Source organism: Pagrus pagrus (genome assembly GCF_965226575.1).
Source record: "Pagrus pagrus genome assembly, chromosome: 15".
Classification (NCBI taxonomy): Eukaryota; Metazoa; Chordata; class Actinopteri; order Spariformes; family Sparidae; genus Pagrus; species Pagrus pagrus.
Genome location: NC_140199.1, coordinates 10,983,895 through 11,010,999, shown reverse-complemented (window position 1 = coordinate 11,010,999; position 27,105 = coordinate 10,983,895). Strand labels below are relative to the sequence as shown.

Sequence of the window (27,105 nt, the reverse complement as noted above, 5' to 3'; positions counted from 1 at the left end):
GAGCGTGTTATGCATAGGGACGACAGGGTGAAGAGCAGAGCAGCTTAGTCTAATCTCGTCGCCAGCACACCACTGGGGGAGAGGTCAACCAACGCACAAACACACAACTGAAACACACACACACAGGGAAAGCAAGAGGAAAAAGTGAAGGAGAGAGAGAGAGATTTGAGTATTATTGGACATTAAAGTGGAGGAATATTTGCTCCCATCACTTGAAGCAGACAAGTAGCAGCCAATGACATGCATCAATCATCCTTAATGGAACATTGCAATTGATTTCCAACATGAGTATTCAAGGTCACAGCAACAGTGTGTATTTGTGTGTGTTTCTGCACTATAAAATGAGGTCAACGACTTCTGAGGAAAGGGAAAAATCTATTCTCTAGACATATCTAAATATCGTCTATTCACAACTTCTTTTAGCGCTTATCTTCTCATCTATTTCACTGTATAAACTGAGCCATATCACAACCCACTATCTCCTTCCATTGTAACACCAGCAGCACAATAAGCGCATGTGAGACAAACAGTGGCCATTAGCGCGAGGCTAAGACACAACAGCTTCCTCAGCGAGAGGAAATGCCACACAGCGCCTGCAGTATGTGAATGGGGCCAATTTGGCTGAGCCCAGAACAAATTATCTGTCTTTCTCGACCCTCCCTCTCTCCTCCTGTGTGTGTTCGATCCATTCTCGCTATGATTTCACTTACAATTCTCTCTATGTGTTTGTTCTGTGAAACAAAGCAGTCGGTCAATAGTGTATTGTTTGTGTGCCCGAGTGTGTGTGCGTGCGGTTTTACAGACTCCATAATGTTATTGTTTGGTCTTATTGTGATCGGTAAGGGAGCATTGTAGCCGGATGAGACAGAGATATTGTAAGCACAGTTAAATATGGAAAGTGCCATACCGGTCAATGGGGAAGAAATGTGTATTTATATTTCCTGCTTTTGTGAAGCAACTGTAGCGAGTCGGGGTTTCTTTTTTTCTTTCTTGCTTGTGTAGTTGTTGAGTGAATAAAGCAAGATCTGGGAGGATGGGAGAAAAAGGACAAGAATGATGAAAGAAGATGGGGAGAAAAGAAGAGCACGATGGTTTGCAAGCTGACAGGAGTTGATCAATAACCCACTCAAAGAACAAATGGTGGCAAAAAAAAAATAAAAACTCTCACCTAAAGATTTGTCCTAAAAACTTAATTATAGGCCTGAACCTTAACCACACACAAAAACATTTTAAACAAACCTTGATTGTTCCTGTTTCTAAAACACTCATCAAGCCCTAAACCCTAGCCTTAGCGCTAGATGAAGTCTCAAACTAAATCTGACAGGATGGCAATTACTGTGCTCTTAACATGGCATTGTGGGCAGCTAGGATTGGTAGATGCCAAGTTGAGCGCTAGTGCTGGGTATTTGTCACTGTGGGTGCCCCATCTGCTGCTTTTGCCTAAAGATAAAAGAGGTGGACGGCTATTCTTCTTTCACTCCAAGCCCATCTCTGATTTCAGGGCTTAAAAACCAAGGTTACAGCACATTGTCTACTTTTTGTTTAGGAGACTGCCTGCAAGAGTCACTGTATGGCTACAGCAGAATCACATAGCGTGGAAGGCATTAAAAAAACTGGCAGAGTCAATTCGCAATAACAATGGTTTGGATTGCAAGATGTTTTTGATGTCTAATAGATATTAGCAATTGGTACGATGTTTCACGATTGATTAAGCAGACGCTGAAACTGGGCTATTACTACTTAAGTGGTTGCAGTAATTTTATTGGTACTTTTATAGATCCATTTTCCAGTTTATCAGGTACAACTTGCTCAAACTAGTGCGGGCAAACACAACAGTCCTGAAATAAATCCTACAGTACCTACATGAAGGCTTTTATTTTTGTTCAGGAAATTGTTTTAGAGAGGTGTTGATTTAATTCATGGTCATGTTGTAGGATGTAGTTTGTGCTGCTGTTGAACTGCAGTGCATAATACAGAGTAGCTTCTATTGCTTTAGCCTGCCCTCACTGATATGATAAAAGTAGGGTTGTTCCAAATAACATTTTTGGGGCTCTGAAGCTTCAGCTACAATCATGAGTGACTATTTGAAGCTAAAAATGATTTTGATAAGAGACGAGGACAGGAGGAGAGACACCAGTCACTGTCTATTCCAGCTCTGCCTGCAAAGTCTCAAAAGTCAACTTGACGAGCAAGCAAGTGTTGACCAGCTGCGAACTCCTGTCACGGCTTGCAGGGATGCTTTTCTACTCACAGATACTGTTCAATGCTAATATCACATTTTTGGCTTGTACAGTATGTGCACAGGTTTTGACACTAAAACACCATAAAGGTGCTCCATTGCTTGCTCATTATCAGTCTTTTGACTCTTTTTCGGTGATACGTCTACTTCCTCTTTTTTACCAATTTTTTAATTAAAAAAACACAAAAATGTTCTTGGCAAAGCTTTGAAGCATTAAGGTTAGCCCTATAGAGATGGACAAAATACTAGAAACCCCCCTCTGTGTATAATGGTATAATCACACTGCATTATTTAGCCATGTGTATACTGGCTAGTGAGTGCTCTTAACAGACTCAAAAAGAACAATTCATGTTTTCAGGGGTGAAATCTTACACTGCATGTGTAAAATGTATGTTATACTTCATGGAATGTGTCTGAAAACAGCACATGCCTTAACTGGTGAGGTTTTTCAAATATGAAATGCTTGTTTATGCCAGTTAATCCCATATTAAATGCTGTTACACGTGACATGAGATGTGAAACTATTGTTCCTTACAAGAAATAGCACTTTATAAGAACCATTATTAATACATGGAAAATTTACAGTAAATTCAAATTTAGTTAGTACTGTAGTTATTTCACTGTAAACGGTGAAGCCATTACGTTAATTTATATAGCACTTCATTGTTTGAAAACAGTCAATTAACATTTAATTAACTATAAATTAACCATTTACAAATGATGGTTGTAAAATTACACAGGAAATTGATGTTTTCAGATTTGTAATCTATATATTGTCAATTTACTGTCACATGTGCTAAAAGCGCATCTATATGTGGGATGTGATTTCGTGTACAGGAATGCAAAAGCAATTTTCAAATTGAAACCCTAATAAAAAGACAAAAGTTTTCGCATAAATAAATCCATACGAATGCATATAAATAAATGTGAGCCAGAGGAATGAGGCAGAGATAGAGAGATAGACAAAAGAGAAGGGGAGAGGACGATGAAAGGATACTCTGAATGGACTTCTCGTTCCCATCTGATAGCAGAACTTCTTTCACGTCAGCACAAATGGCAACCTGAGAGACAGGGAGACAGGAAAGGGACAGAGAAATGAAACAACACAGAACAAAAGAACAAAACCAAAAGCACCCTTAGATGAAGCAAACATCTGAACGCACACACACGTACACACACAATAATGACATAACCATATCTACAAAGCTTCACTCTTGGCAGCCCAGCCCACCCCACCCTCTCTCTCTATTGCTCCCTCTCCTCCCTGCCATTTCCCTCTCTATCTTCACCCCATTTTTATGTCTGCATTATTTTAATCATTCAATCAAATCAGTCAATACTTTTATCATTGTGGCTAGCGGTGGGGGCTGCTATCTTGCTATCACTCTGTTCAGTAATTGCATTGTGACAGGGGATGATGGCAAGCGCAGAGCCTTTTCATTTGACGCTGGGTGTTTATCGGGCCGAGCCATCACTCCGTTCGCCGCTGTCACTCTGCACTCGGCTCGCCGGGCCTGCCTGATGCCCTTCATATAACTTTGCAGAGCAGACTGCGAGAGACGAAGAGAAAGAGAGGGAGAGGGAGGGAGACGGGAGAATGGATAGACAGCTTTGTGCTGCACTGTGTGTCTCTGTGTGAGGGAGATATAGATAGAGAGGTGTGTGCTTTACTATAACCTCATCTTTTCATATTCTCTTTTCTCTTTTTTTTTATATCTGCAAGTATGTGTCAGGCTGTCAATTTCTGTTAAGGAGTGTGTGTGTGTGTGTGTGTGTGTGTGTGTGTGTGTGTGTGTGTGTGTGTGTGTGTGTGTGTGTGTGTGTGTGTGTGCATATACCCATGGGTGAGTGTAAGTGCAAGTAGCTATTGTGCTGTTATGCACACAAATCCTATTTGGCTGATTCAATGTTATCTCGACTTCTATGGCATAAAGACAATACATGAAGTAGTGTATGAACATTTCTGAAACAAACAGAACAAACACACATGCACGCACGCGTTGAATTACACAAGCTCACAAAGACACAAACACACACACATGTTAAGGCCCTGCAGGGTGTTTTAGAGGGTCACTGAATGCTGTGCGTCCCACCATCTGCTCAAATGGAGGAAGGGACCTCCAGGCAGAACCAGAGCATCCAGCTGAAAGATCAGGAGCCCGACCCTGCAACCCATGAGCTACAACACACCACCCGCCAACACCACTGTACACACATGCAGAGTCAGGCTATATCAAATGCTTACACACATCTTTATTTAAACAAAAGTTATCAAAGTGTTAAAGTCTGTAAGACGTTGTGAAGTAGAAATCAACGTGAGCTTTTTTTTTCATGAATGAAAAAGATTTTTCCTTAACCTCACCGAAGTGTTTATTATTGTAACAATGATTGCAAAGCTTTAGAAACCTCGACAATGTATTTTAATCTTTTAATTTAATTTTTTTTTTGAGCCGTTTGTCAAGTCATTTGGATAAATCTGGTAGAATAAAAATTGGTCGGAAACATGAGCTTTGTCATCAGGTTAGAGATGTGAATGATTCGAGCAGATTTCCAAAAGAGAGAGCATGTGCAAGAACGTGAGCTCAACTTTTACAAGCAATACAGCCAGCCAGGGTCTCCTAAGTCCTCTATCCTCATTCCTCTTAAAGAAGTGTGTGTGTGCGAGTGAGTTTTCATGTTTTTGTGTGCTGGACACACACTGCTTTTTGAAATAACATTTCATCTCGGTATCACAGTCTGATACAGAGATTGGTAAGATGGTAAACAAAAGGCACTATAAGCATCGACCTATTGAAGGATCTACTGAATAAAGAGTAAGAGTTTCTCAGCGAAATCAGAGTTGTGAGGAGTCTTTTAGCCTACAGAGAAGTTCAGAGAGGGGAGATAAGTGGATTGCTGCAGAATAGAGTCATGGAGAAGTCAAGAGGTATCAACAGAAAGAATAAGTGAATATTGAAGATCATCCCAATTTTCTCATCCTCCTGCCATATTTTTTCATGTATTAGTTGAAGCATTCGTCGAGTTTTTCAGTTTTTGGCTTCAAAGCCATTTGAAAATGTAGTGCATACTTTAGCTATACTATTCAGTAGTACATTTGTTGTATTTTTTGCTTTACTGTTCCAAGATCAGACACATGTTTACCTATGAAAGGGGAGAGATTTCTAGTTTTACAATTTGAGAATGTGGCCATGGCATTATGAACTAATGGGTTTCACAAGTTAACTACTTGTGCAGTGTGTTAATTTTAAAGTAAAGATTTCATAGGTTATCTGGGTTATCGAGCAATCTTCTATGATTTTTTTTCACAACAAAGTTTGAGAAACCCATTTGAATAGTATTGAGACATCCCAATTGGAATCAGAAATGTCAGCCTGACACTGGTACTAGATGAAAGTCAGAGAAAGTTTTGATTTTCAACCTGCTGGTGGTGCAATGTGGCTAGAGATCAACAAAGCTATAAGGGTTCTTACTCTGAAGACCGTAATTGTCTGCACAAATTCCCCCGAGTATCCATCTGTCAACAGGGTGAATAAAAACCTTCATCAGGCATGCTGGTGAGGATAGAGTAGGCACCCAAGGATACAGATTGTTAAACATGATTCAGGAATGGCCAGAACATGAGCTGCCAAGAGAAGCTTAATTTTATCTTTTTTGCGGTTGAGGCTTCAAATGCTCAGGTGACATATCTTCATTTGATTGCATGTGGCAAGGTACTGTAGATGGATGCTTCCTGTGATGAGTTGGTCGAGATCATCGCCATGAAGATGGGGAATTACATTTAATGTTATCCTGAAATCTAGAGTGCAGTTTAACAGGACACTGCTGGGGGAGGTGACAAGAGATTGAAATCAGGGTGTGAAAATGATAAAGAAAAAAAAAAAAGAAAAAAGTTGGTGAACTACAAGAATAATTAATGAACTGCTTACACGGACTACAGAGGAAAAATCCTTGAATGTGGTGTCAGTGGCGGATGATGGAGGGATGAGGGGAAGGAGAGGTGTGAAGGAAGGACTCCATCTCAAACCACCAATGTCAAAACATGGTGTATTGACTGCCAAGAGATAAAACCAGGCTTTCTAAAACACACAAACACACACACACGCACACACACACACACAGAGAATGGCATCTCGCAGATCGATTGGACACTGACGCCTGCTATGTGGAGGGGCCCTTAAGACCCTGGCTAATAAACCCTATGGCTGACAGACTGCGGTATATCTGAGAGTGTCAGTGTGTGTGTGTGTGTGTGTGTGTGTGTGTGTGTGTGTGTGTCTGTGTGTCTGTGTTGTGTCAATAGGAGACAGCTCTTGAGACTAAAGCTAGTTCATATAGCTAGGTGTCACTACTGAGGTGGTCTGATGATCGTGTGAATGTGCTGATAAACAGAGAGCTTATAATAATCATTATATCTCCTAAAAAATAAAATCTGTTTATCCTAAAAAATCTTAAGAACCTAGCCTGTTTTTAAAATTATGAAATCAAAATATAGTTGAGAGACAAAAAATTATATTTCAATTTACCATTAATACACTAAACTGGTGTCCTGGTAAGCAAGTACCAGGTGCTGTGATAAGATGCATCAACAATCACCTGCACTGTGTTTTCTGTGATTCTCTTTTTCCTATAATCAAATGTGATGGAGATTCCTTTTGCAAAGCCCTTCTACAGCCTGGATTTGAAGAAACTGGACCAAATCTCACCATCCAGTCTACCTAAGTGATAGCTAAAGGTGCTAGCTGAACATTTAAAGGAGACCTATTATGCTTTTTTGTTGTTTTCCTTTCCTTCAGTGTTTTATATAGGTGCATGTACAAGATCTTGAAAGCTAAAAAAGCCCACACCAACAGAAAACACTGCTCCAGAAACGCCTCGTCAGTCTCGCCTTTTACTTTTGTGACATCACGCTATGTCATCATGTCACACGTTTGCCTAATTTACACTAGTTTGGCACTAAAGAACTGATTTAGCACAGCTGTTGTTTGTGTTGCTGTTAGCAGTGCTTGTTACTCGACCAATCAGGAAGCTGGGTATCCGGCAGTATGAGAAAACTGATGTGTTTTTTGAGCACTAAAGCACTTAAACTTATTCCAGTAGTAACCCAAAGTAAAATTATGAACCTGAAAATGAGCGTAATATGTCTTCTCTAAAGGGGCTCTTGTGCTGAAAGCCTGTCGTTGGTTTATGTTAGTGGACTCAATTTGTAAACTACCGCTAGCTACTGTTGCTCCCCATCAGCGGAGCAGAGAGCGGCACTGAGACGAGACAATTGAGAATGTGCATTAATTCACACCCTTTGGACTATCACGGAAAATCTGACCAGAGTCCTTCACAGAGAAATCCACAGTCCAGCAGCATTAAACAACTTTAAAAAAAAAGGGCTTGTATAGGCAACCAAGAGAGACGGAGAAGGTCTCACTCTTCACGTCATGTTACAATCTGCTCACATATGACCAATAAAAAAGTGATTAATACTTGTAAACTGCTACAAACTGTTACATAGAGCCCCTTTAAGGTACGTGTGACTGACCTTGTTACTGAGGATAAAGTTGTGTTTTATGAATGAGTTTGGTTGATTCTGTTTTGCTTAATTGAGCATGAAAATACACTTGTGACACAGGTAGAAATACTGCTGCTGTATTAATAATTAATTATCAATATAATTAAAAGGTAAAGCAAATTAAAGCTAATTAGCAAGACAACCACAAAAACACAATCAGTGATGTGAGGAGTCATAGCCTACAGGGACCGACGGACACTAGGAATCCCCTAATTGTTCACAGATTGAGAGCTGTTTTCAGCTCTAATGTGCACTGTAAATTACTATTTAAAACTTAGAAGATGGACACACCCAGAACTTGAGAAGATATTTAAACAGTTAGGAGAGGCATAACATGTTATGTGAATATGGCCTTAGGGAGTAAACGCTGAAGAGCAGACATGTAATCTGCTGTTAATTTAATGTGGGTAAAGAGTAATTGTGCTTGTCAAGGTATGCAAACACACACACACACACACACACACACACACACACACACACAGGCAATCAAGAAGTGAATGGTATGTATATGAATAGGTATGGATACTGTGTGCACATGCTGTTTGTGTATTGATTTGTTGGGGTCAGTTTCATTAGGGAAGCCAAGACACCTCTCCTGCAGGCACTGTGTACGTCAGTGTGTGTGTGTGTGTGTGTGTGTGTGTTGTGTGTGAGAGAGACTTACCATGAGCCCAGCAAGACAAGTCATACCTCCTCCTAACTCACACACTGCACCCCTGAGAGACAGAGAGAGAAGAGAGGGAGTGAGATTCCACACCTTGCTGAGCCAAACCTACAGTAGCAGTTTAGCACTAACACACATACACACACACACACACGTGCACATCTTGTACAGTAGATGCACACAGATGTACATATACACGCTCATACACACACACTTGCTATCATATAAACACATTCACGTACACACACAGTGAACACAGCAGGGTAAGAAATATCAATTCAACCATCAACCTGAAAGCTGAATGCTGAACATTGAGAAGCACAAGCTCAATCAGCGGGAACCTGAGGAAACACACACACACACACACATACACACACACACAGTCCTGTAGCTTGCATGCTCATTCAACCCCTCTCTCCATCCTCTTCCTCCTTTCATCTCCCCTTCCCCTCCATCTCTGCCCCTGTCCTCTTTCATCCCTCCCTGACTGCCCCCCCTCTCTCGCTGACCTTCACGACGCTGCTCTGATCAATACCCCTCTCTTCCTCGCCTCCCGCCTCTTGAATGTTAAAACAGGAAATCAAAGAGTGACGTTCCACCTTGAGTGGAAATCAAAGGTGCCTGGGTGCTTTTCAGCCCTGTGCCGCAGGGCAGGCCAGTGCTGAGCCGACGGGAGCAGGGGAAAGAGCAACGCACGACAACACAGCGTGGCATGGAAAGGTACAGAATGACATGAGCGCCAGGCGTTTACTGCAGGTCAGGTTTAAATATGGCATTAGTAGGAATGTCAGTGTCATATATAGAATATTAAAAGGTTAAATGTGGAAGAATTTATATATTTTGGTATAATTACACCTGCCAAAATGTTTAACAGATGTCATTTTCTTAGAACAGCATTTCAAAGGATGGTGCTATTTTACCTCCCTCCACCTCCCTCTCCCTGCTGCTAATTTGTCTTTTTCAATTTTCGCTTTAATTTCACTGAAGAGGAGAAAACATTTTCAAAGTGACTGTTCCCAACAGCCTTTCTAACTCTGGTTCCCCGATCTGTTATTACAAACAAATGTGACGCTTTCAATAAGTTTGCTCGCCCTGATTTGTATCATAAAGCAATTTCCTGTCATGCAGCAGGTTTCATGTGAAATCAAACACAGAAAAAAGAAAGCCATTATATGCTGCCATGCCCCTTTTCTGAGTGTCTCATTTGTTTACAATGCAATGACGCTTCAATATTAAGCGCTAAATATCTTACTGATGTCAAACTGTTACAGAAGATCTCTAAACTGTCTGAATTAGAATAACAATGGACCCTGACTTTCTAAACTGACAATTGTAAACAATATTGTAAATCCTCAGCCCAGTATAATATTAGTAGTTAACGTTTCTGCAAACCACAGATGCGTCCAGGGTTGGCGATTGTACCAAACGTGGCACATCAAGTTCACATTATATGCTGATTATGGGTGGTGGTGGGGGGCATCGTTACAGCCAACAAGGCTGCCAAGTGACTGATCATAGCTCGTGTCACACCTGGGGATATTTTTAAGGACTGGATCTGTTTTTGTGGTTTCACGGGAAGTCGGACCATCTCCATCAGTGATCGTGCCGACCAAAACAGGCATTTTTAAGCCACATCATACTGTTTTAATAGTCCTAACCAAGTGATTTTTGTGCCTAAACTTACAAGAGAGAAATAGAAAATTTAACCTAAACAGACGTAAAGTTGCAATATGAAGAAACATTCAGCTTTAAGTTGTGTTTGGTTTACAGAAACATACTTAGCTAACATGTATTCTAGTGACTGGGTTGAGATTTTGATCCTTGTTATTAATCACAGCTGTTAGTCCTTGATTCATTGTTGAAACAGTGTTTTTTTTTTTAACTATGGCGTGAGCAGGTTTGAAGAGAAGAACTCACTTGAAAATGTGACGCTTCTGCAGACAGTAATGAGCCATCACCTCTTCAGACGGCCACACACCTGAACCAGAGGGAGACAGAGAGTTAGAGACTCAGTTACTGACAGGTGTTTATTCATGACAGCGACGGACATTTATCAAGCACCTCGAGCTCGACAAAGTGCTTTGATGCCGGTGTCTCAACATCAAAACACCTTAATATTGATATACAACCCAAAAAAAAACAATGAGTGTTCAGTGAAACATAATTGGATGCATTGTGTTTTCCAGTCTGTGTTCATGTGCTTCTCTTGTGGTTTCCACCTTGCCTGTGATCCAAGGCTTCTCTGTCTCTGTTTGTCTGTCTGTCCGTCTGTCTATCCTAAATCCTTGCAACACACTCTCTCATTGGGCACAGTGTATGCAAGTGTGTGTGTGTGTGTGTGTGTGTGTGTGTGTGTGTGTGTGTGTGTGACAGGGGGTCCGGTGGGTGATAATCACAGCGTGCAGGCCTGTCTGGCTTATCACCTACTGTCAGCCCTTCTCCGTCTGCCGTGCATGTAACACACACTAACGCACACACACTTGCATGCTCGGTGCTATTTTCCCTCTGCATCTCAACATACACACATACACACACACACACACACACACACACACACACACACATGCAGACACACAAACACACACATCTTGGCAGTAGAAAAAGTAAACATTCATTTGAATAAAACTTCAGCTTTTTGCTTCTGGCTTTGAACAAGAAGGTTCGGCTTGGCGTCGCCTGTGCGTGTTTGTGTGCACATGTGTGTCTTTGTGTGTGTGTGTGTGTGTGTGTGTGTGTGTGTTCGTGTGAAGGAGTTGTTGAGAAAGAGAATAGGGGGGATACAGAATGAGTTGGAGACAGCAAGCGAGGGAGGGAGACAGAGATAGAAAATGAGCGAGGTAACGAGAGAAAACTGTGGAGGGAGGGAGGGTAGGAGGAGGAGAGAGAAAAGGTGGTAGTCGATATAATAAGCGGCTTACAGGCGGTCTCTCTTCACCTCATGGGGCAGACATCGCTGCTCTCTCGCTCTCCCTCCCTGCGTCTATCTCTCTCACTCACTCTCTCCCGCGCTCTCTCCCTCTCTCCCCCTCGCTCCGGTCCGCCAAGATTAGCTCAAGCAAGCAGGATTTAATAATGCCTATTGATAAAATGTCCAAATATTCCTTTTCCCCATTAGAAAAAAAAAACACGCTTTCTACGTCTTGGCCTGACAGCACGCGCACACACACAAACACACACACAAATACAATGACAGCCAGAGTAGTTATACTGTGTGTCTACAGAGTGTCAAGACATGTAAGGCTTAAATAAGGTGACATTTTAAATTTCATCCGTTATTCCCCTTCAGCCAGGCGCTTGTCACAAAGTAAAGAAAACTTCACACTGTCGACCGTCACATGGGTGGTATACTGTACACAGAGCGAGGGTGGAAACCTTCTCCAGATCTGCTGTTTTGTTTTGTGTGTATAAATGTTTTCTTTTAACTTATTCTTTTACTTATTTGTACTCTTTATACATTTGTTCTCAATGAGTATGTGTTTGTAGGATAAGGCTCGAGTTGTTCTGTTTTTTCTTTTTATTGTTAACAAATCCTACTGAAAGTTTAAAACATTCAATGCATTAGTCCGTCTCTCAATACTTTGACTTCCATACCATATCTGTTGCTTTAAGCCCGAAGCCTATTCGTTCCTACTCAGGACATAAATCTCTGTCTCATAAATGTCTCACAAATAAAAGGTTACATCTTTTAAAAAAGGCCTGAAACCGCCTGTTTTCAGCAGTGGATTAATACACTCTTAGTGCACTGGTGAGTATTTACAGCAGTGTAACGGTGTATGAGAGGTTTACCCACATTTTTTACGATTATTTTTTTTTTTTTACAGTGTAGAAAATTGCCAGACTTCTCCTTTAACGGGGGACAAATGAAACTGGATGATGCACATATTCATTGAACTATCAACAGTTAGAATCTTACTAAACCTACATTTACTTTCATTTTAGTTTTCAATAACTAAATAGCCTGAAACTTAATTAATTGATGGTTGATTATTTAATTAATTGGTAACACTTTATAATAATCATCTTTAATAAATGATACATTTATGGTTAATTAAACTTTTTTAAATAGTTTTTTTGGTGTTAACAAACAATAAAATGCCTTAAAAACCATTGATTAAGCAATGTATTAGTGTTATAAACATCAGTTGCAACTTGACGATAAACAACTGCTTAATAAATGGTTTATAAAGCATTTAATTTTCCTTGACACCAAAATAACTATTCACTAAAGTTGAATGAATTATTACTTAAATTTCCCATTTGTTAACAATGGTTATTGTAAAGTGTTAAACAATAAACAAACTGATGAGCGGTTCGCAAGTCATGATTTTTAACTGGTCGTTCTGTAATTAATCTAGACACACATATAAAAGGTAAACCAGCACAAATAAGGAAATATCCCATAGGTATGAATTAAAAATACTTATTGTTGCGTTTATCAAGACAATTTGTCATGACATAGATTTTAGACGCTCTTGTGAAGTCCTGTGTTTGGGCTACGGCAGATACAGAATAAAGGTGCATCTTTGTCACCCTGCTGAATAAAAAGCAGAAATTCAATTCGATCCATTATACAACAGGAAGAAGGAACAAATGATTTAAAGCCCTGTTCTTCTGCAGGATTGAGCTTGGAAACTGAAGCAGCTGCAGCCCCTGTTCAGCCTCTAGAATAAGTGCATATGTGTGTTAAGCTGCATCGAAATTCTTCCCTTCCCCCCTTACTTTGACCCCTCCTCTTTTGATTGTGTGTTCACATGAAACGTAATGATGTCCCACCAAACACCTTTGCCCTGTCAAATGACAGTCTAGCTCCTCCCCCCTATGTTCACAGATGTGTAACAGTGACACTTGACATCATGGACCACCCAAAACATCTTGGGAGGATGAACAGTAGAGGGTGGTAATGCAGCATTAACATTGCACCCTGAAACTGAGGACGGTGTCAGGGGGAGAATCTGGACCAAGTCTTACAGTACACATCTTTTAGGTTGTTTTCATACTGTACTCTCTCTTCAAGGCCTGTTCCTGTCCACAAACCAGTGCCCACACTAAAGATTAACTTTACTTAATGCAAAGTTATGTGCCTGTGTGTGAGAGAGAGCAAGACAGACAGCACTAAGTAATAAAGCTTTGTAAAGCATATGTGAATCTGATGGTTAATCCCCAACTCCAATAACATTAATAGCCCAGGGTGATAAAAAAAAAAACTGTGTGTGTGTCTGTGTGTTTGCGCGTGCATGCTTGTGTGATAAATATCAATGCCTGTTTGTGTGCGTGTGTGTGTGTGTGTGCGCCTCCTAGGTCGAGGTGCACTGTAGGAAATGAAGGGATCAGGAGTAGAGAGCAGATTACTCTTCCTGAGGATAATGAAATTATTTCTCACCTTCAATTACTAGATGAGGAAAGGAAGCAGTGTAGGTGTGTGTGTATGTGTGTATCAGCTTAATATAGTAATCGGTCCCAGGCACTAAACCTTGGCGATGGTGTTACTCCGAAAACCATATGTGCAGCTTACTGGGGTTGTGTGCTAGGAACAGTGTTAATTCCCCTGTTAGTTTAGGACTAACTCAAACCTGTGAGACATACAGAAAGTTAAGTCTTTCTGAAACAAGGTATCGCTTAAAAGGTAAATGGTGGCTCTGGATATTTGTTCATTTCATGCATGAAAGGGTTTGATAACTGTTCTTTTGCAAACCTGTTGTTCCCCTTTGGAGTGGCTCTTCATGATCCTGTGCCATGGGGCTGCACACTTTTCTCAAAGATATGCAATTGCATTCATTATTGTGTTTTTCAACTGCTGTCTGACCAATCACTGGGGCTTATTTTAGACTTCAGTCTCTGCACAAGTGACCTACAAATATAACCTAATTGCACTTTCTATGGAGAGATAAATCCTTTACTCTGTTTGAATGCTGTGGTGGTATTACTGTTATTGACTCTGATTTTATATAGCTTTATGGCCTAAAATGACTAGACCTTTGTTATATATTTCATAGAGTTGGGTACTTGAATTGCTCGAAATGTTTCCAACAGTGTTCAAACCCTAGAGAAATCCTAATTTTACTCAAGATAATGGTGCTTATTAGTGCTTACTTTTTTGGTGACCTGTAGCTATAACTTCCGGGAGAGAGACGGAGGGTGAGTAAGAAAGTCAGTGAAACACGACTAAACAAAGAGTGAATATACTTTGCACTTTGGTGCAATTTGGGCAGGCGACACGTTCAATACAGTATAATACATTTAGAGTGAACAGCGAACACCACTCCATGCAACAGCATGGCTTCAGTACTCTGGCTCCCTGGCTCTGCAGAGTCAAGCCCAGGCTCCCACGATGAGCGCCAGGCTTTGAAGCCATTTTCCGTAGTGGCCAATCTGTGTAATTACATCGCCACGTGATGCACTGGGGCCCAAAAATACTTTTTCACCGAGCAGCTTTCATAGAAACTAATGGGACTTTGTCTCCATGGCTGTGTCCAGGTATAATTATAATGTCCTTGGTCAAGCCGGGCTCACACGTGGTCCCCCTGACAAGATCTCATGGGAAAGCAGATGTAAATAAGTGCCACTACTTGCTGGAGTAATTTGTAACAGTGAAAAAAACAAAAGCAGAAGGTAAAACAAGTCTGGATGAGTGCTGAGATGCGTTAAACATGTGTTTTCTATTCTACAGCAACAACTGGAAGTGAGATTTTGAGTATCTGTCAATATTAGTATGATAGCTAACGAAAGCCTCAAGGGCTAAATTGTTTACTGTTGCTCCAGGATGCCGCTCTCATTGGTTGTCGTGGTCCAGCTTGGATAGTACAAGGTAATCATCCAAATAAAATCATTCTATGGTATGGCAAAATATCTGACTAAATACAGCTTAATACTAGGTGTGAGTACTACAAGCAGTTGCATGCTGGATATTTGTGTTTCTTGATCATGTGCCTACTTAGAATCAAGCCCTAAACATACTTAATTCGTAGTATGTTTCATAAACTCTGACACAACTAATGCCAACAGCGCTGGAGGTGGGAGGCTTGTTAAAGCAATCGGATTTACTGCAGTTACTCTTTGAATCTACTGTACAAGGCCATGGTCCTAAACCCTCACCCTCCACATCCTGGTGACCTGGGGCTGACCCTGTGAACTCTTCAACTTATAGCAGTGCTAATCTGGCCTCAGTAGCTGTCAGTAATCACATGCACAGGGATAGAATTATCCATCTACCCCTCTGTTTTATGCTGCTTATCCAGGTTTGCAGCAGCAGGCTAAGAAAGTTAACTCAGTCTCCGAGGATTCCCCCTCACCGCCTACGCCCAAGTCACTCAGAGGCCAGGGGGTCAGACAGCAGGGATGGAATCAGCTAAAGGGCTATTTCAAATATCTGAAGGGGATCCAGGTGCTATTTGGGGAAAGACAATCTAGAATAACTCACCAGCTAAGCCAAGCTAAGCTAACAGTACTTGATTGAAACATGGCTGATTCTCAGTACCAAGAATTAATTAAAGAGAGCCTGAGCACTTTCATTTAAAAGATAACAGGATCTGCTTAAGTGAGCTTGTGCTGCTGAAAGCAAAATTGATTGCTGCCTTTCGGACTATTTAAATGTCTACAGTCTTAAAGTTAAAGACAGGGGATCTCTTGCAGGTCTGACATATGATCACAAAAGTAAGTTTAAGGACACAACCAATTATTATTTTAAAGTGTTGATTAATCTGTGGATTATTCTCTTGATAAACTGATTAGTTGTTTGGTCTCTGAAATGGCAGAAAATGGGGGGAAATAACAATCAGTGTTGTCCAAAGCACAAGATGATGACTTCAAATGTCTTGTTTTGCCCAAAATCCAAATATTTAAAATTTAGTGTCATAGAGGCGTAAAGAAAGCAGAAAATAATCATACCTAAGAAGCTGGAATTAAATAATTTAGACTCCTGTTTCCTTAGAAAAATACTCTGATTAATCAGTTATCAAAATAGTTGATGACTAATCAGTTAATTGATTACTGATGTCAGCTGTTTTATTTGCAGTGGGCTCTGAGACATGATGCACTGGTCAACGATTTCCCTTGACAACATAACATTTCTTTCATCTCTAGACAATAAAATGTCTGTGTTTGGCCTTTCTTTCATCAGCCTTTGTCAGGTCTCCTGCTGAGGACAGGATGTTGGTATTATATATTATATAGAAAGGATAGGATGAGTAAAAGAGGAGATAGAGGAGGAGCAGGAAGATGAAGAAGGAGGAGAGATGATCAGCGTGGAGAGAGATGCAAACAACAGTGTGGAAGAGTGCAGAAGAGCAGTGAGAAGGAAGGTGTAGGGAGGAATTAAGCAGGAGGTTAAGCAGGATGGAGGAAGATGGTGAGGATAGTGAAATGAAAGATGGGCTGAGGAATGACTGAATAGCAAGAAGAGAAAGGAAAAGGGGGGCAGAGATGAGGAAGCAGAGGAACAGAATCGAGAATGAGGCAGGGAGAGGAGCGACAAAGAGAAAGAGGAGGGATGGGAATGAGAGGAGAAGGAGGAGGGAGGATGGGTGAGGACGACAGGAATGGAGGGCAAAAAAAAAATAAGCAAGGAAGGGGAGTGAGAGAGAGGTGTCAAGATGGGGTTAAGTGGGCCGTGATGTTGCTTTGTGCACGCACACACACATACACATGCCTCTATTACTATAACATACTGATACACACAAACACACACCTCTCTGTTGGTTTCGTTCACACACACACACACACACACACGTACACAGTGTCTTTCCCTCCCCTCAGGCCCAGCGTGTCTTCAGGCTCCGTGGCTCTCTGGCGGTGATCCGTCTCCACATTAAGCGAGGCCTCAGATAATTCCTAAGCCTCCTCCATGGCCGATCCAATAAGGGATAAGGCTCTCGGCTGGCCATGATCAACTGACAATCTGTCCTCTCACACGGCTACTTTAGTGGAGGCCGGGATTACCCCGGCCAGCCTAGACGGGGTACACACAGTTCACAAGACCACAGAGCTGATGTGTGCGTGTGTGTGTGTGTGTGTGTGTGTGTGTGTGTGTGTGTGTGTGTAAGAGAGAGTCAAAGAGAAAGACAGACAGGTTGAAGAAAATTGTGTAAGGGGTTAAGGTATGTTCATTTGTCAGTACGTGTGTGCATGTGTTTGCGTGTGTTCATTTGTGTGTGTACAAGGCACCACAGTGAGGCACAAGAGAGCTGCTTGCTGCATGTAGTTTGTGTTAACATGAGTAGTGGAGATGTTACAAACTGACAATAAACAGTGAGATCTCAGCGACAAAACACTATGGTACTTAAAAAAATATAGTACTTTGAAAAGGGTAACACTTTAAATGATTGGAGTCTGTGTTTGTTTTCCAAACTACTGTGGATTTTGGGACATTTTGATGTACATTATCATATAAAACAGCATCAATCTACAAGAAAAAATGTGTTCAGGAGGTGGATGGAAACACCACTGCTTTTTAGGAGTATGTTTGAATTTGACCTCATACAGGAGTCAAAGAAGTTTCTGCTGTAAATAAAGTATACAATACATTCAAATACTTTATTTCCAGCACCTTAGGACATTCAACAAAGTATTTTAGATTTTTTTTATTTAACTATATATTATAAATGCTGTATATGTCAGGCAATTTTAGGGTTGCTCAATGATAAGAATCTTTATTGAAACAGCAATAAAGCACTATATCCACGATCCAAGCACTTTTAAATCCCCGAAAAACCACGTAAAAATTATGTTGTTTTTCAGGATTTTATATATATATATATATATATATCCCAACTGAGGGGCTGGACAAGCGAAACAGAGAGCTCATCAGTCAATACCATATGTTGATACTGAAATGTGCTCAACTCGAATATCAATATCAAATAATCCAGCTCAAAAAGAATAAAAAGAAAGGTATAATCAGCTACATGAATCTGAATGCCAGTTGGGCAAAACACCAAGTATTATAGAAACACTTCAGCCTTTCGGGGGCCATCATGCAGTATATTAATCAGGTGTCGACTGCAGTCGGATGATTGGAAGCACAGAAGCTGCAGTGACATCACAAGTCAACAGGGATTTAAAAAAATACAACTGATTTTATTTTGTAGAATTTTAACATTAAAAAAAAAAAGGAAATGCTTTTTGGCCTTTAAGGATCTTCATCCCCTGATAAATCCGATTAGGTCAGGTTTTATAAAAGCTTGAACTATTAATAGCCGTGTGTTAATAACAATAGCAATTATGAAATGATCAATCTGCCTAGCTGGTATGGTAAACACACATGCTGTGAATAGGCAGTTTAGATAACCTATTCGCCTTTCACAAGAAGAGCCAGGCAATGTGTGATAAGCATCGACATTCAAGCCAACAGAGTCTGCCTTGGAGACACTCCTGATCCCTTTTTCCATTGGAATAGGCTCATTTTAACACATACTCTCTCTCTCTCTCTCTCTCTCTCTCTCACACACACACACACACACACACACACACACACACACACACACACGCTTGGAGGACTGTGCAGGGCTTCGATAAGCGTGGCCCTTCTCTCTCTGTCTCTCTCTCTGAGTAAACATCGTTTTGGATTAGGCAGAGTATAATGAGAGCAGGGGGCTATCTGCCCACCACGCCTGCATTGTGGCCCCCCGCTCCTCTCTGAGGGGGCCGGGACCAATCTTTACTCTGCTATTTATCCCCCTCCTCTGATAGCTTACTTATCTGCTGCAAAATGCCAGGGCTGACTGCCTGTCTAACTGCCCCTATAACTGTCTGCTTGCCTTCTTGTCTGCCTGCCTCCACACCGGTCTGTCTGTCTGTCTGTCTGTCTCAAAGCTTTCCACAGCATTAAGACAAATGCATGACAACGTATTGTTTTATCTCTCCTCTACCTGTCTGTCAGCGTGTCTGTCTACATGACAGACAGTTTTCCTGAATCTCATCTGCTGCTGGCTGCTGATGCAGAGGACAGTGCTGCACTGGGAGTGATATTATAAAAGCACAGCAATGATATATGTACAGCAAGCATGACCACTTTTCTTTGCACTGCTATGGAAAGTCATAGCATTCTATTAAGTGTGTGAGCACTAAACCTGACATTACAGGCTCTTTATTTAATATTACACATTATATGGGCCAAGAAATCACCTCAATAGTGTCTTATTTACAACCCAGTCGCCAGGAGATAATATTAGCAGTTAAGTAAGCATGACATGACTGGATATTGTACTGACCAAATATTTTTTCACAGTAAGTCAGACACTGTTTGCGGAGACAAAACTAGCCGTATTTAAGGAGACCTCTGGACATTTCCAGTCATGTTTGTAGTGACCAAAACAGGTAATTTAAACCAAACCATGATGTTTTCCTCACTATAACCAAGTGGTTTTCTTTGTGCCTAAACCTAAGCGGCTGAAGCACAGTGTTGCGACAAAAGAAAAATAGAGAATCGAAAATAAAGAAACATAAAGTTGCTTATTTAATAAAAACCCTGAAAAAACTACAAAAATGGATGTACTTCGGAAATGTACACATCTTCCTATCTTTTTGTCATCCACTTTTTTTAGATTAAAGGAAAAAATGGGTTCTTGAGCTGCAACTAGTATGTATGTTTACGTAATATCAATGTTTTACAACTAGTTTCATGAACCGGCTTCCCTCATCACTTATCCCATTATGCCCCGCACCGCTCTCTTACAATGGACAGAAGTAGAGAGCATGCTGCTGACCAATAAGTGGTATACCAAATAAGTATAATCATCGCAAAATACTGCCTGAAACTAATTAACAATCTGACATCAATAACACTCCAAAAGTCATAATATATGATACTATGGGAACTGTTTTTTAGCACGCTTAAATTTAAAGGCCTTTCTGGACGTTGTGTATTAGGTATTGTTGCTAACTTGACCGAGGAGCCCTTCACATGCAAAACTGACACTCGAGGGGTAGGTAGAACGTTATAATTTGAAGCTTATGGCCACTGACCACGCTGATAAATTTTGTGGAGTTGGGAGTGAGGTCATCTTGGACAGGGACGTCGTGCGCACTTCATAAACTTAGAAATCTATACAAGAATGGCAAGGGAGGTTGTGCAAATCTGTAAAGTTGAATTTTTTTTAAATCAAATATTAATTAGCTGCTTAAATCATAGCAATATCCCATTCATTTCTCCATAGGCAGATTTTCAAAATTCACTTTAACATTTGCGTATTCAGCACAAGTATTATCATCATCACAATATTAAGAAATGTTATCGCACATTGCAGATTTTCCTCATGTCGTGCATTGTCAGAACGGAGAAAGTGTTCAGGAGCAAATCAAACAGAGGAAGTGAGGATGACAGGAGGAGAGTTGAATAAAGTATGGAGAAAGAAATAGAATAAGAGAGTTAGAGAGACACAGCGGGACAGAATTACAGAGAGGAGGAACGATCGAATGAGAGGGGAGGGAATGAGATGTGGTGTGAGACAGGAGGAGGCAGAAACAAAGAGGGAGTTTGACATGTGGCTAATAGACATATCAGCGCTGAGGTGTGGGGTTTAGCTGGCAGACGAGAGCTTTGCAGAGCTTCGTTCATTGATTAGCATACGGAGAGTGGCATGGGCCCGTGTGACAACCCCAGATTACGCTCAACGCGCGCACACACACACACACACGCACACACACACACACACAATGTAGATTGCCACAGATTGCATCTCTCTCCTTCCTTGGAGAAAGGCAAGGATGTCAAATTACAGGGTGTCACCTGCACCAGGCTATCTGGTTTCTTGAATGTTAATGTACATAAACAATTAGGACAGGAGAAAGAGAAAGAGAGGGGAATGGGGGTGATTGAAGAAGAGAAAGATCGAGAGCAGAGAAAGAAAAAGATGGGGAGAAAAGAGTTGGGATTGTGGGAGGAAAAAAGAGGAGAAACTGTGAGGGTGACAAGGGCAGGAGAGGGGAGTCAGTGAGGGGAGTGGGGAGGGAAGAAAATGAAAAAAGTGTGCAGAGAGGAGGAGGAATAGGACAGTCGAGATTAAAATGACTGATGAGAGGTTCCTGTTTCTTGGATCATGGAAAAAGAGTGAAACAATATGAGAAAGCATGACAGCTGCCACTGAGCCCCTCCCTGCCGTCAACCTGCCATGTTCTCTCTGAATGTGAACCAGTGTGAAATGGAAAGGACAGAATCATCTTATCTACAGCAAAGTCCAGGAACAACATGATACACAATGAAAGCATTTGATCACTGAATTTCCTTATTTTACTGCCTTTATTTTACATAAATGTAACTATCCATGTCCGTGTAAGGTTCAATTTGAATTCAAAAGAATACCCAAACTGTGTAATATGTGCGAAAGCTGTCCTATTTTTGTTTTACTGTCGATATCCTGTGACTTTTACAGTCAATGATAGTCATCTTAATGCAAGTGTTGCCCTGTTTGACATCAAAAACACCAGTTGTTTCGACAAAAAATGGTGCCCAGAGCAGGCTTTGCTTAAAAAAAAATGAGCCCAATCTCCAAATAGATGAGGTTGCTGAAGACGAGAACACGCCAACACCTGAAGCTGTGTCAGCTGGTTGGGTGCTATCCGAGTACAGCCGTGAACTCTGTGTCAGTTGAGTGTTTTTCTGCTTTAGAAACAGCAATAATATAATCGTTTATACCAAATAATGCAAGTTGTGGTATTAGTGTGGTTTCCATGTCTTTAGTTTCCTCACCGTCATCCATCTGAACACTGAACTTTGGTGTTACGGTACCATCATATTCATAAAGGAACTTTTCAGCGGACTAGGGCCCACGATTATTTAGGGCTGACCCGAATGCTTCAAAGCTTAAACCGTTGCAATAGTAATCAACACCCAAATCAGTATTCAACAGCATCTGTGTTCTTAAAATAACCGAGGAGTAGTCCTGCAACATTATTCATAATGCCTCACAATAATTATCATTAGTTATTTTTAGACAATGAGATTTAAGTTTGCTCGTTTTGAGCATCAGAACTCTCATCTAAAGTCGCCAGCACTGCACTGAACCTGCGACAGTGACACATGACGGCACCACAGCCAGGCTCGCAAGTTGTAATGCGAGCAAGATGTCGAAAAAGTCAAGCGTCTGGAATAACATCAAACAGCGATTATGAGTTGTATGCCACAAAGTCATCAGAATTCAAAGAAGGAGGCGACTGACGGGGGAGAAGAGGATATATTCAGGAAGTGACAGAAAGTGGGAGAGTGGGTGACGGAGGTGGGAGAGACAAAACACATCTACACTGCCAGAGCATCCAGGAGTCTGCCCAACAACTGCACTGATGCCTTAAACATGAGACCCAGATTTTCTATCTCGGTGAAGAGGTGCTGAGAGGAGAGGAGGTGGAAGACATAAGATAGAGGAGAGGGAGCAAAGAGAAGAGAGGGTGCATACAAATACAGAACTGCTGTCAAACTGACTGTGCAATGTGTTTTAACTGTGTAAATTGTCTGTTAACATTCTCACCTATCGCAATACTTTTAATGCACATCCAAGTACTGTTGTGTTGTCCAGTGGCTGCCAAGCACGACTGGGTTATATGTCTTGCACAGGTTGGCGTGATGACACTATAAATAGCGCTTTTTGGGTCTTATTTAAGACTGCAATGAGGATTATTTTCATAATCAATTAATGTGGAAATCATTTCTTTGATTCAGCAGTTGTTTGGTGTATAAAATATCAGAAAAGTAAAAAAAAAAAAAAAATACCCATTAAAATATTCTAACGATTATGTCTGGTTGTTATGTCTGATCAACACTCCAAAACTTGATATTCAGTTTATTATACATAGGACAAAGAAAAGCCGCAAATTGAAGCTAGAAATACAGAATGTTTTATTTTGGCCTGAAAGACAGTGATTGAATAATGAAAAATAAGCTCTAGTTTTATTCAATTCACCTTCAATTTGAACAGGTTCATACATTCTGGATGTAGAACTGATGATTTCTGATGGATGAACGCTGACTTACAGACAGTCCAGTCTAAGTGACACTGAGGGTTGAGAAAAGGGAAGGGACTTAAGGCAACAAGTGCAAAGATGGTTTGCTGTGATTATAGTTTAGAAAAGATTATTATAAATCTAAACTTATAGCGTCATAACTCTCAAAGAGGGAAGATTTTATAGCACACAATGTGGGACAGGAAATGAGACTAGAGCAGGGCGGGCCTTACCTTTTCAAGGTAAAAAAAAATAAAGATAATCAAATCATTGCTCGAGTATTTAGACTAACATTCCCCATTTTACAGGCAACTGTATGACTTTGCGACCACTGGACCAGAGGAAGGAAAGTTACGCTTCTGATGTGGTGCTGCAGTGGCTCTACAGAATCTTATGCCTCTTAATGAATCCAGTCATATCCTGTAAATGCTGCGCTGATCCACTTGAATTATTGGCTGCCTGCAGGGTCGCCCCAGCCTGTGATTGGCCACTTAGTTTCACGCTCCAACCAACATCAAGCTGGCCAATTTAAATTTCCTAGGGACAGAATTGGTGGCATGTTCAGTTGAGCAGCTGCCTCCCCAAACGCTGCGCCGCTGATCGCTTGTTAGCATTCATTGTTGGACCCTTGGTTTCACTATTATGCCGTTTCGTTATGTTCTGTCTACTTTTGTGAAGGGTAATGACACAAGAAAATAGTCAATGATCATACTGACTTTTGACTTTAAGACATGTGAATCACCTTCCTGATCCCTGCAAAATCTGGCTAAAGTCCAGCCATTCCACATATATTAAGAATATTGCAAAATTGACATTTGGCAAGGATGACAGGCCAAAGTATCTTGCAAGTGACTAAACTGGAATGGTGGTAAGGACAGGGTAAAAGCAGTTTACGAGAAGGTGAGAGCAGGAGAGGAAAAAGGTTAATGGGGTGTATAAGGGTGACTTTGTTTGCTTAAGTATAGATGATTCAAATGGGTGTGGGCAGCAGTGATTGGGAGGAGGAGTGGTGGTGGCAGCGTGTTAATTTGGGAGGTTCAGAAGAGGAAGGAGACCCCCGGGGCTTTCTGTCGCTCTCTCTCTCTCAACTGAAATAAACTGCACTGCGACAAACTCGCCATGAGAGGCCAGAGTGCACGAGAGAGCGTGCACATGCCAGTGTGGATGTCTCAGCGTCTGTGTTTGTGTATTTGCATCTGTGTGTGCAAGCGCGTTCACATCTGTGTGTGGCGGGCTGCCTGAAGGCTCCCTGTGTGCAGGCGTTTCATTGGAGAGGCAGATGAGCAGGGCAGATATCCTGGGGCGGCCTGGCAGTGGCCAGAGCTTTATCTGAGCTGAAATGATTTTAGCACTCCGTTTTGGAGCACTAACCCGGGAGCAATGTCACCCCATCCTCCTTCTTCTTATATCCTTTTCTCCTTCCTTCGGTCTTTCTCTGTCACTTTGTCATTTTCACTGTCTCTTCTGCTACTTATTCCGTTCTCTCTCCTATCATCTCTTGTGTCTTTTTCTATCTCTGGCTAGCTACTGGCTACTACACTGAGAAGAAAAAGTAGGCAGGGAAAGAGAACAAATGAGGGAATTCATTATTTCAAACTGTCTATATGTAGTTTTGTGCCTTTTGCTGTGTGATTTGTAAATAGCTGTTTATCAATGTTTAAAATCTTAGCGAGGTTGGGAGGGAAAGGGCAATAAGGAGACATCAGAGATTAATACTGTGCACTCAAGTGCCTGTGTTCAGAGTAGACCAGTGTTAACGACTGGAGCAGGGAGGAAAGCTTAGCAGAGAAGCTGTCTAGTGGCAGTAAATGCCAATAATTGATCAAATATCAAATATCAAATATCAAATATCAAATATCGATGCTATCACTAATCCATGCCAATGATGCTGATCTCGCTAGAATGGAAGTCTAGTTGCGATGTAACAACTACCTAGTATAGCATCCCTTGTGTGCCTCTGGCTGGGTTAATGTAACAGTCAGGTAGAGGTTTTAAAACCCCACCTGGATCTGCTCGTCTGAAACACTGACATTAAGTGGCGCTCCACTGCATTTTCCCAGTAGGAGGTCAGACATTCAGACTCTCCTCGGCGTCAGGAAAAGCACATTACAGGAGGACTAATCCAAGTGGAGCCTCCATCATCTTCCACCTCCTACTTCTCCAAGCACCACGTATATATTGCCTTGAAGCGATGCCCCATATTTTACATGACACGCTCAGGCAGAGGCACGCTGGTCTTCTGCAATCAGAGCCATTATCACGCTGGGCCCACGGCTCGGGCCCACCACGCAGCAGCAGCGTAGATGGCACCTTCCCAACTCCTCCTCTCTCATCTCAACACTCTTTCCTCCACCCCACCACCACCAATACCACCACATCTCTCTTTCTCTCACTGCAGTTACCTTGGCTGCCACATGGGGAATTAAGTCGTATGACGATGAAAGGCTTCTAGCTGAGCTTAACTGCATTACAAGAACAGGTAATACACCCTGAGATTGTATGTGTGAGAGAGCAAGGGGATAGAGGGTGGAGGGACGAGGGCTTCTTGTGGGTGTGAGAGCAGGAGGGAGAGAGAGAGGGAGAGAGAGAGAGAGAGAAAGAAAAGGGGTCTTAAGTGAATTGTCAACTCAAACGCTCTAATCACAGTGAAAGCTCTGGACAAAGAGCACCCACGGACACCAACGGAGCACACCCTGGGGGCAACGAAAGGCCACTTAGCCCTATCTGACTCCCTCTCTGCCTCTGTCTATCTGCTTTTCTCTCTTTCTCTCACTATCTATAGAGGCAGGTCTCTTCAAAATAATACCTTCCACAACACCTGAGAGAAGAAGGGAGAGAGAGCAACAGAAGAACAGAAGAAAGCGAAGGAAAAATCCTTTATGTACTATATACAATAAGTATGTGGGTAGTCTGACAATTTCAAGTCAATCTTGAACGCATTCACAATCACTGACCGAGATATCAGTGAGCGATATATCAAGTTTTTACAGAAAATCAGAGAGTAATTGTTTTTTTAATTGGTAAACCTTCTTTCTATCTGACTCAAGTTTTTCTTCTATTACACTTTTTCGATTTTTTCCTTCTCTTCAGTGTGCATGAAAAAGACCTCGAAAGTTAAAAAGGTCAAAGTCTGCACCAACAGAAGCTCCTCTCTCCCACAGAAAACACTGCTCCTGAAACACCTCGTCAGTTGAGCTCTGCCTTTAATTCCACAACTTTGTGACATCACACAACGTCACAGAGTCACACATTTGCATAATTCATGTCTAGCGGCTAGTGTGGCGCATAATAATTGATCTAGCACAGCTGCTGTTGTTAAAAACATACACATATATATTTATATTGACTGATTATAATTACGTTATGCATGTGTGACAGGACATTATATCACAGCCTGGAAACTTAACATGGACAGCTGTGGGTCATGCAGGGTTTGTTTGTGTATGTTAACCCCAATCTGAAGTCATAATCACTCAAATCCATTTAAGGTGAAATCATATATGACTATGATTATACAACAAACATACAGGACAGAGGAGAGGAGAGACACAGCACAAAGACAGTTGCCCCTCAGCAGCTCCAAGGAGTTTCTAACAGAGCCTACACCGGCCTCCATTCAGGCCCTCAGCGGCTCTGCAGGACCTCCACTTTTCATAAAGCCCATAGGCAGATCACTGGCTCCCTAGGGCTAGGCAGCCATGATGGCTCTATTCA

At 41.4% G+C, this 27,105-nt stretch overlaps 1 protein-coding gene across 2 annotated transcripts in view; it reads right to left on the bottom strand.

Annotated features, from left to right (window-relative positions):
* Nucleotides 1-27,105, bottom strand: part of camkmt (calmodulin-lysine N-methyltransferase) — a 111,146-nt gene that overhangs the window by 28,260 nt on the left and 55,781 nt on the right. For both annotated transcript variants that reach the window (XM_084374696.1, XM_084374697.1), the window contains exons 4-6: nt 10,381-10,441; nt 8,464-8,515; nt 3,237-3,300 (exon numbers count right to left, since the gene is read on the bottom strand). In XM_084374696.1, coding sequence (XP_084230822.1) covers nt 3,237-3,300; nt 8,464-8,515; nt 10,381-10,441 — 177 coding nt within the window. The remainder of the gene's footprint in view (nt 1-3,236; nt 3,301-8,463; nt 8,516-10,380; nt 10,442-27,105) is intronic.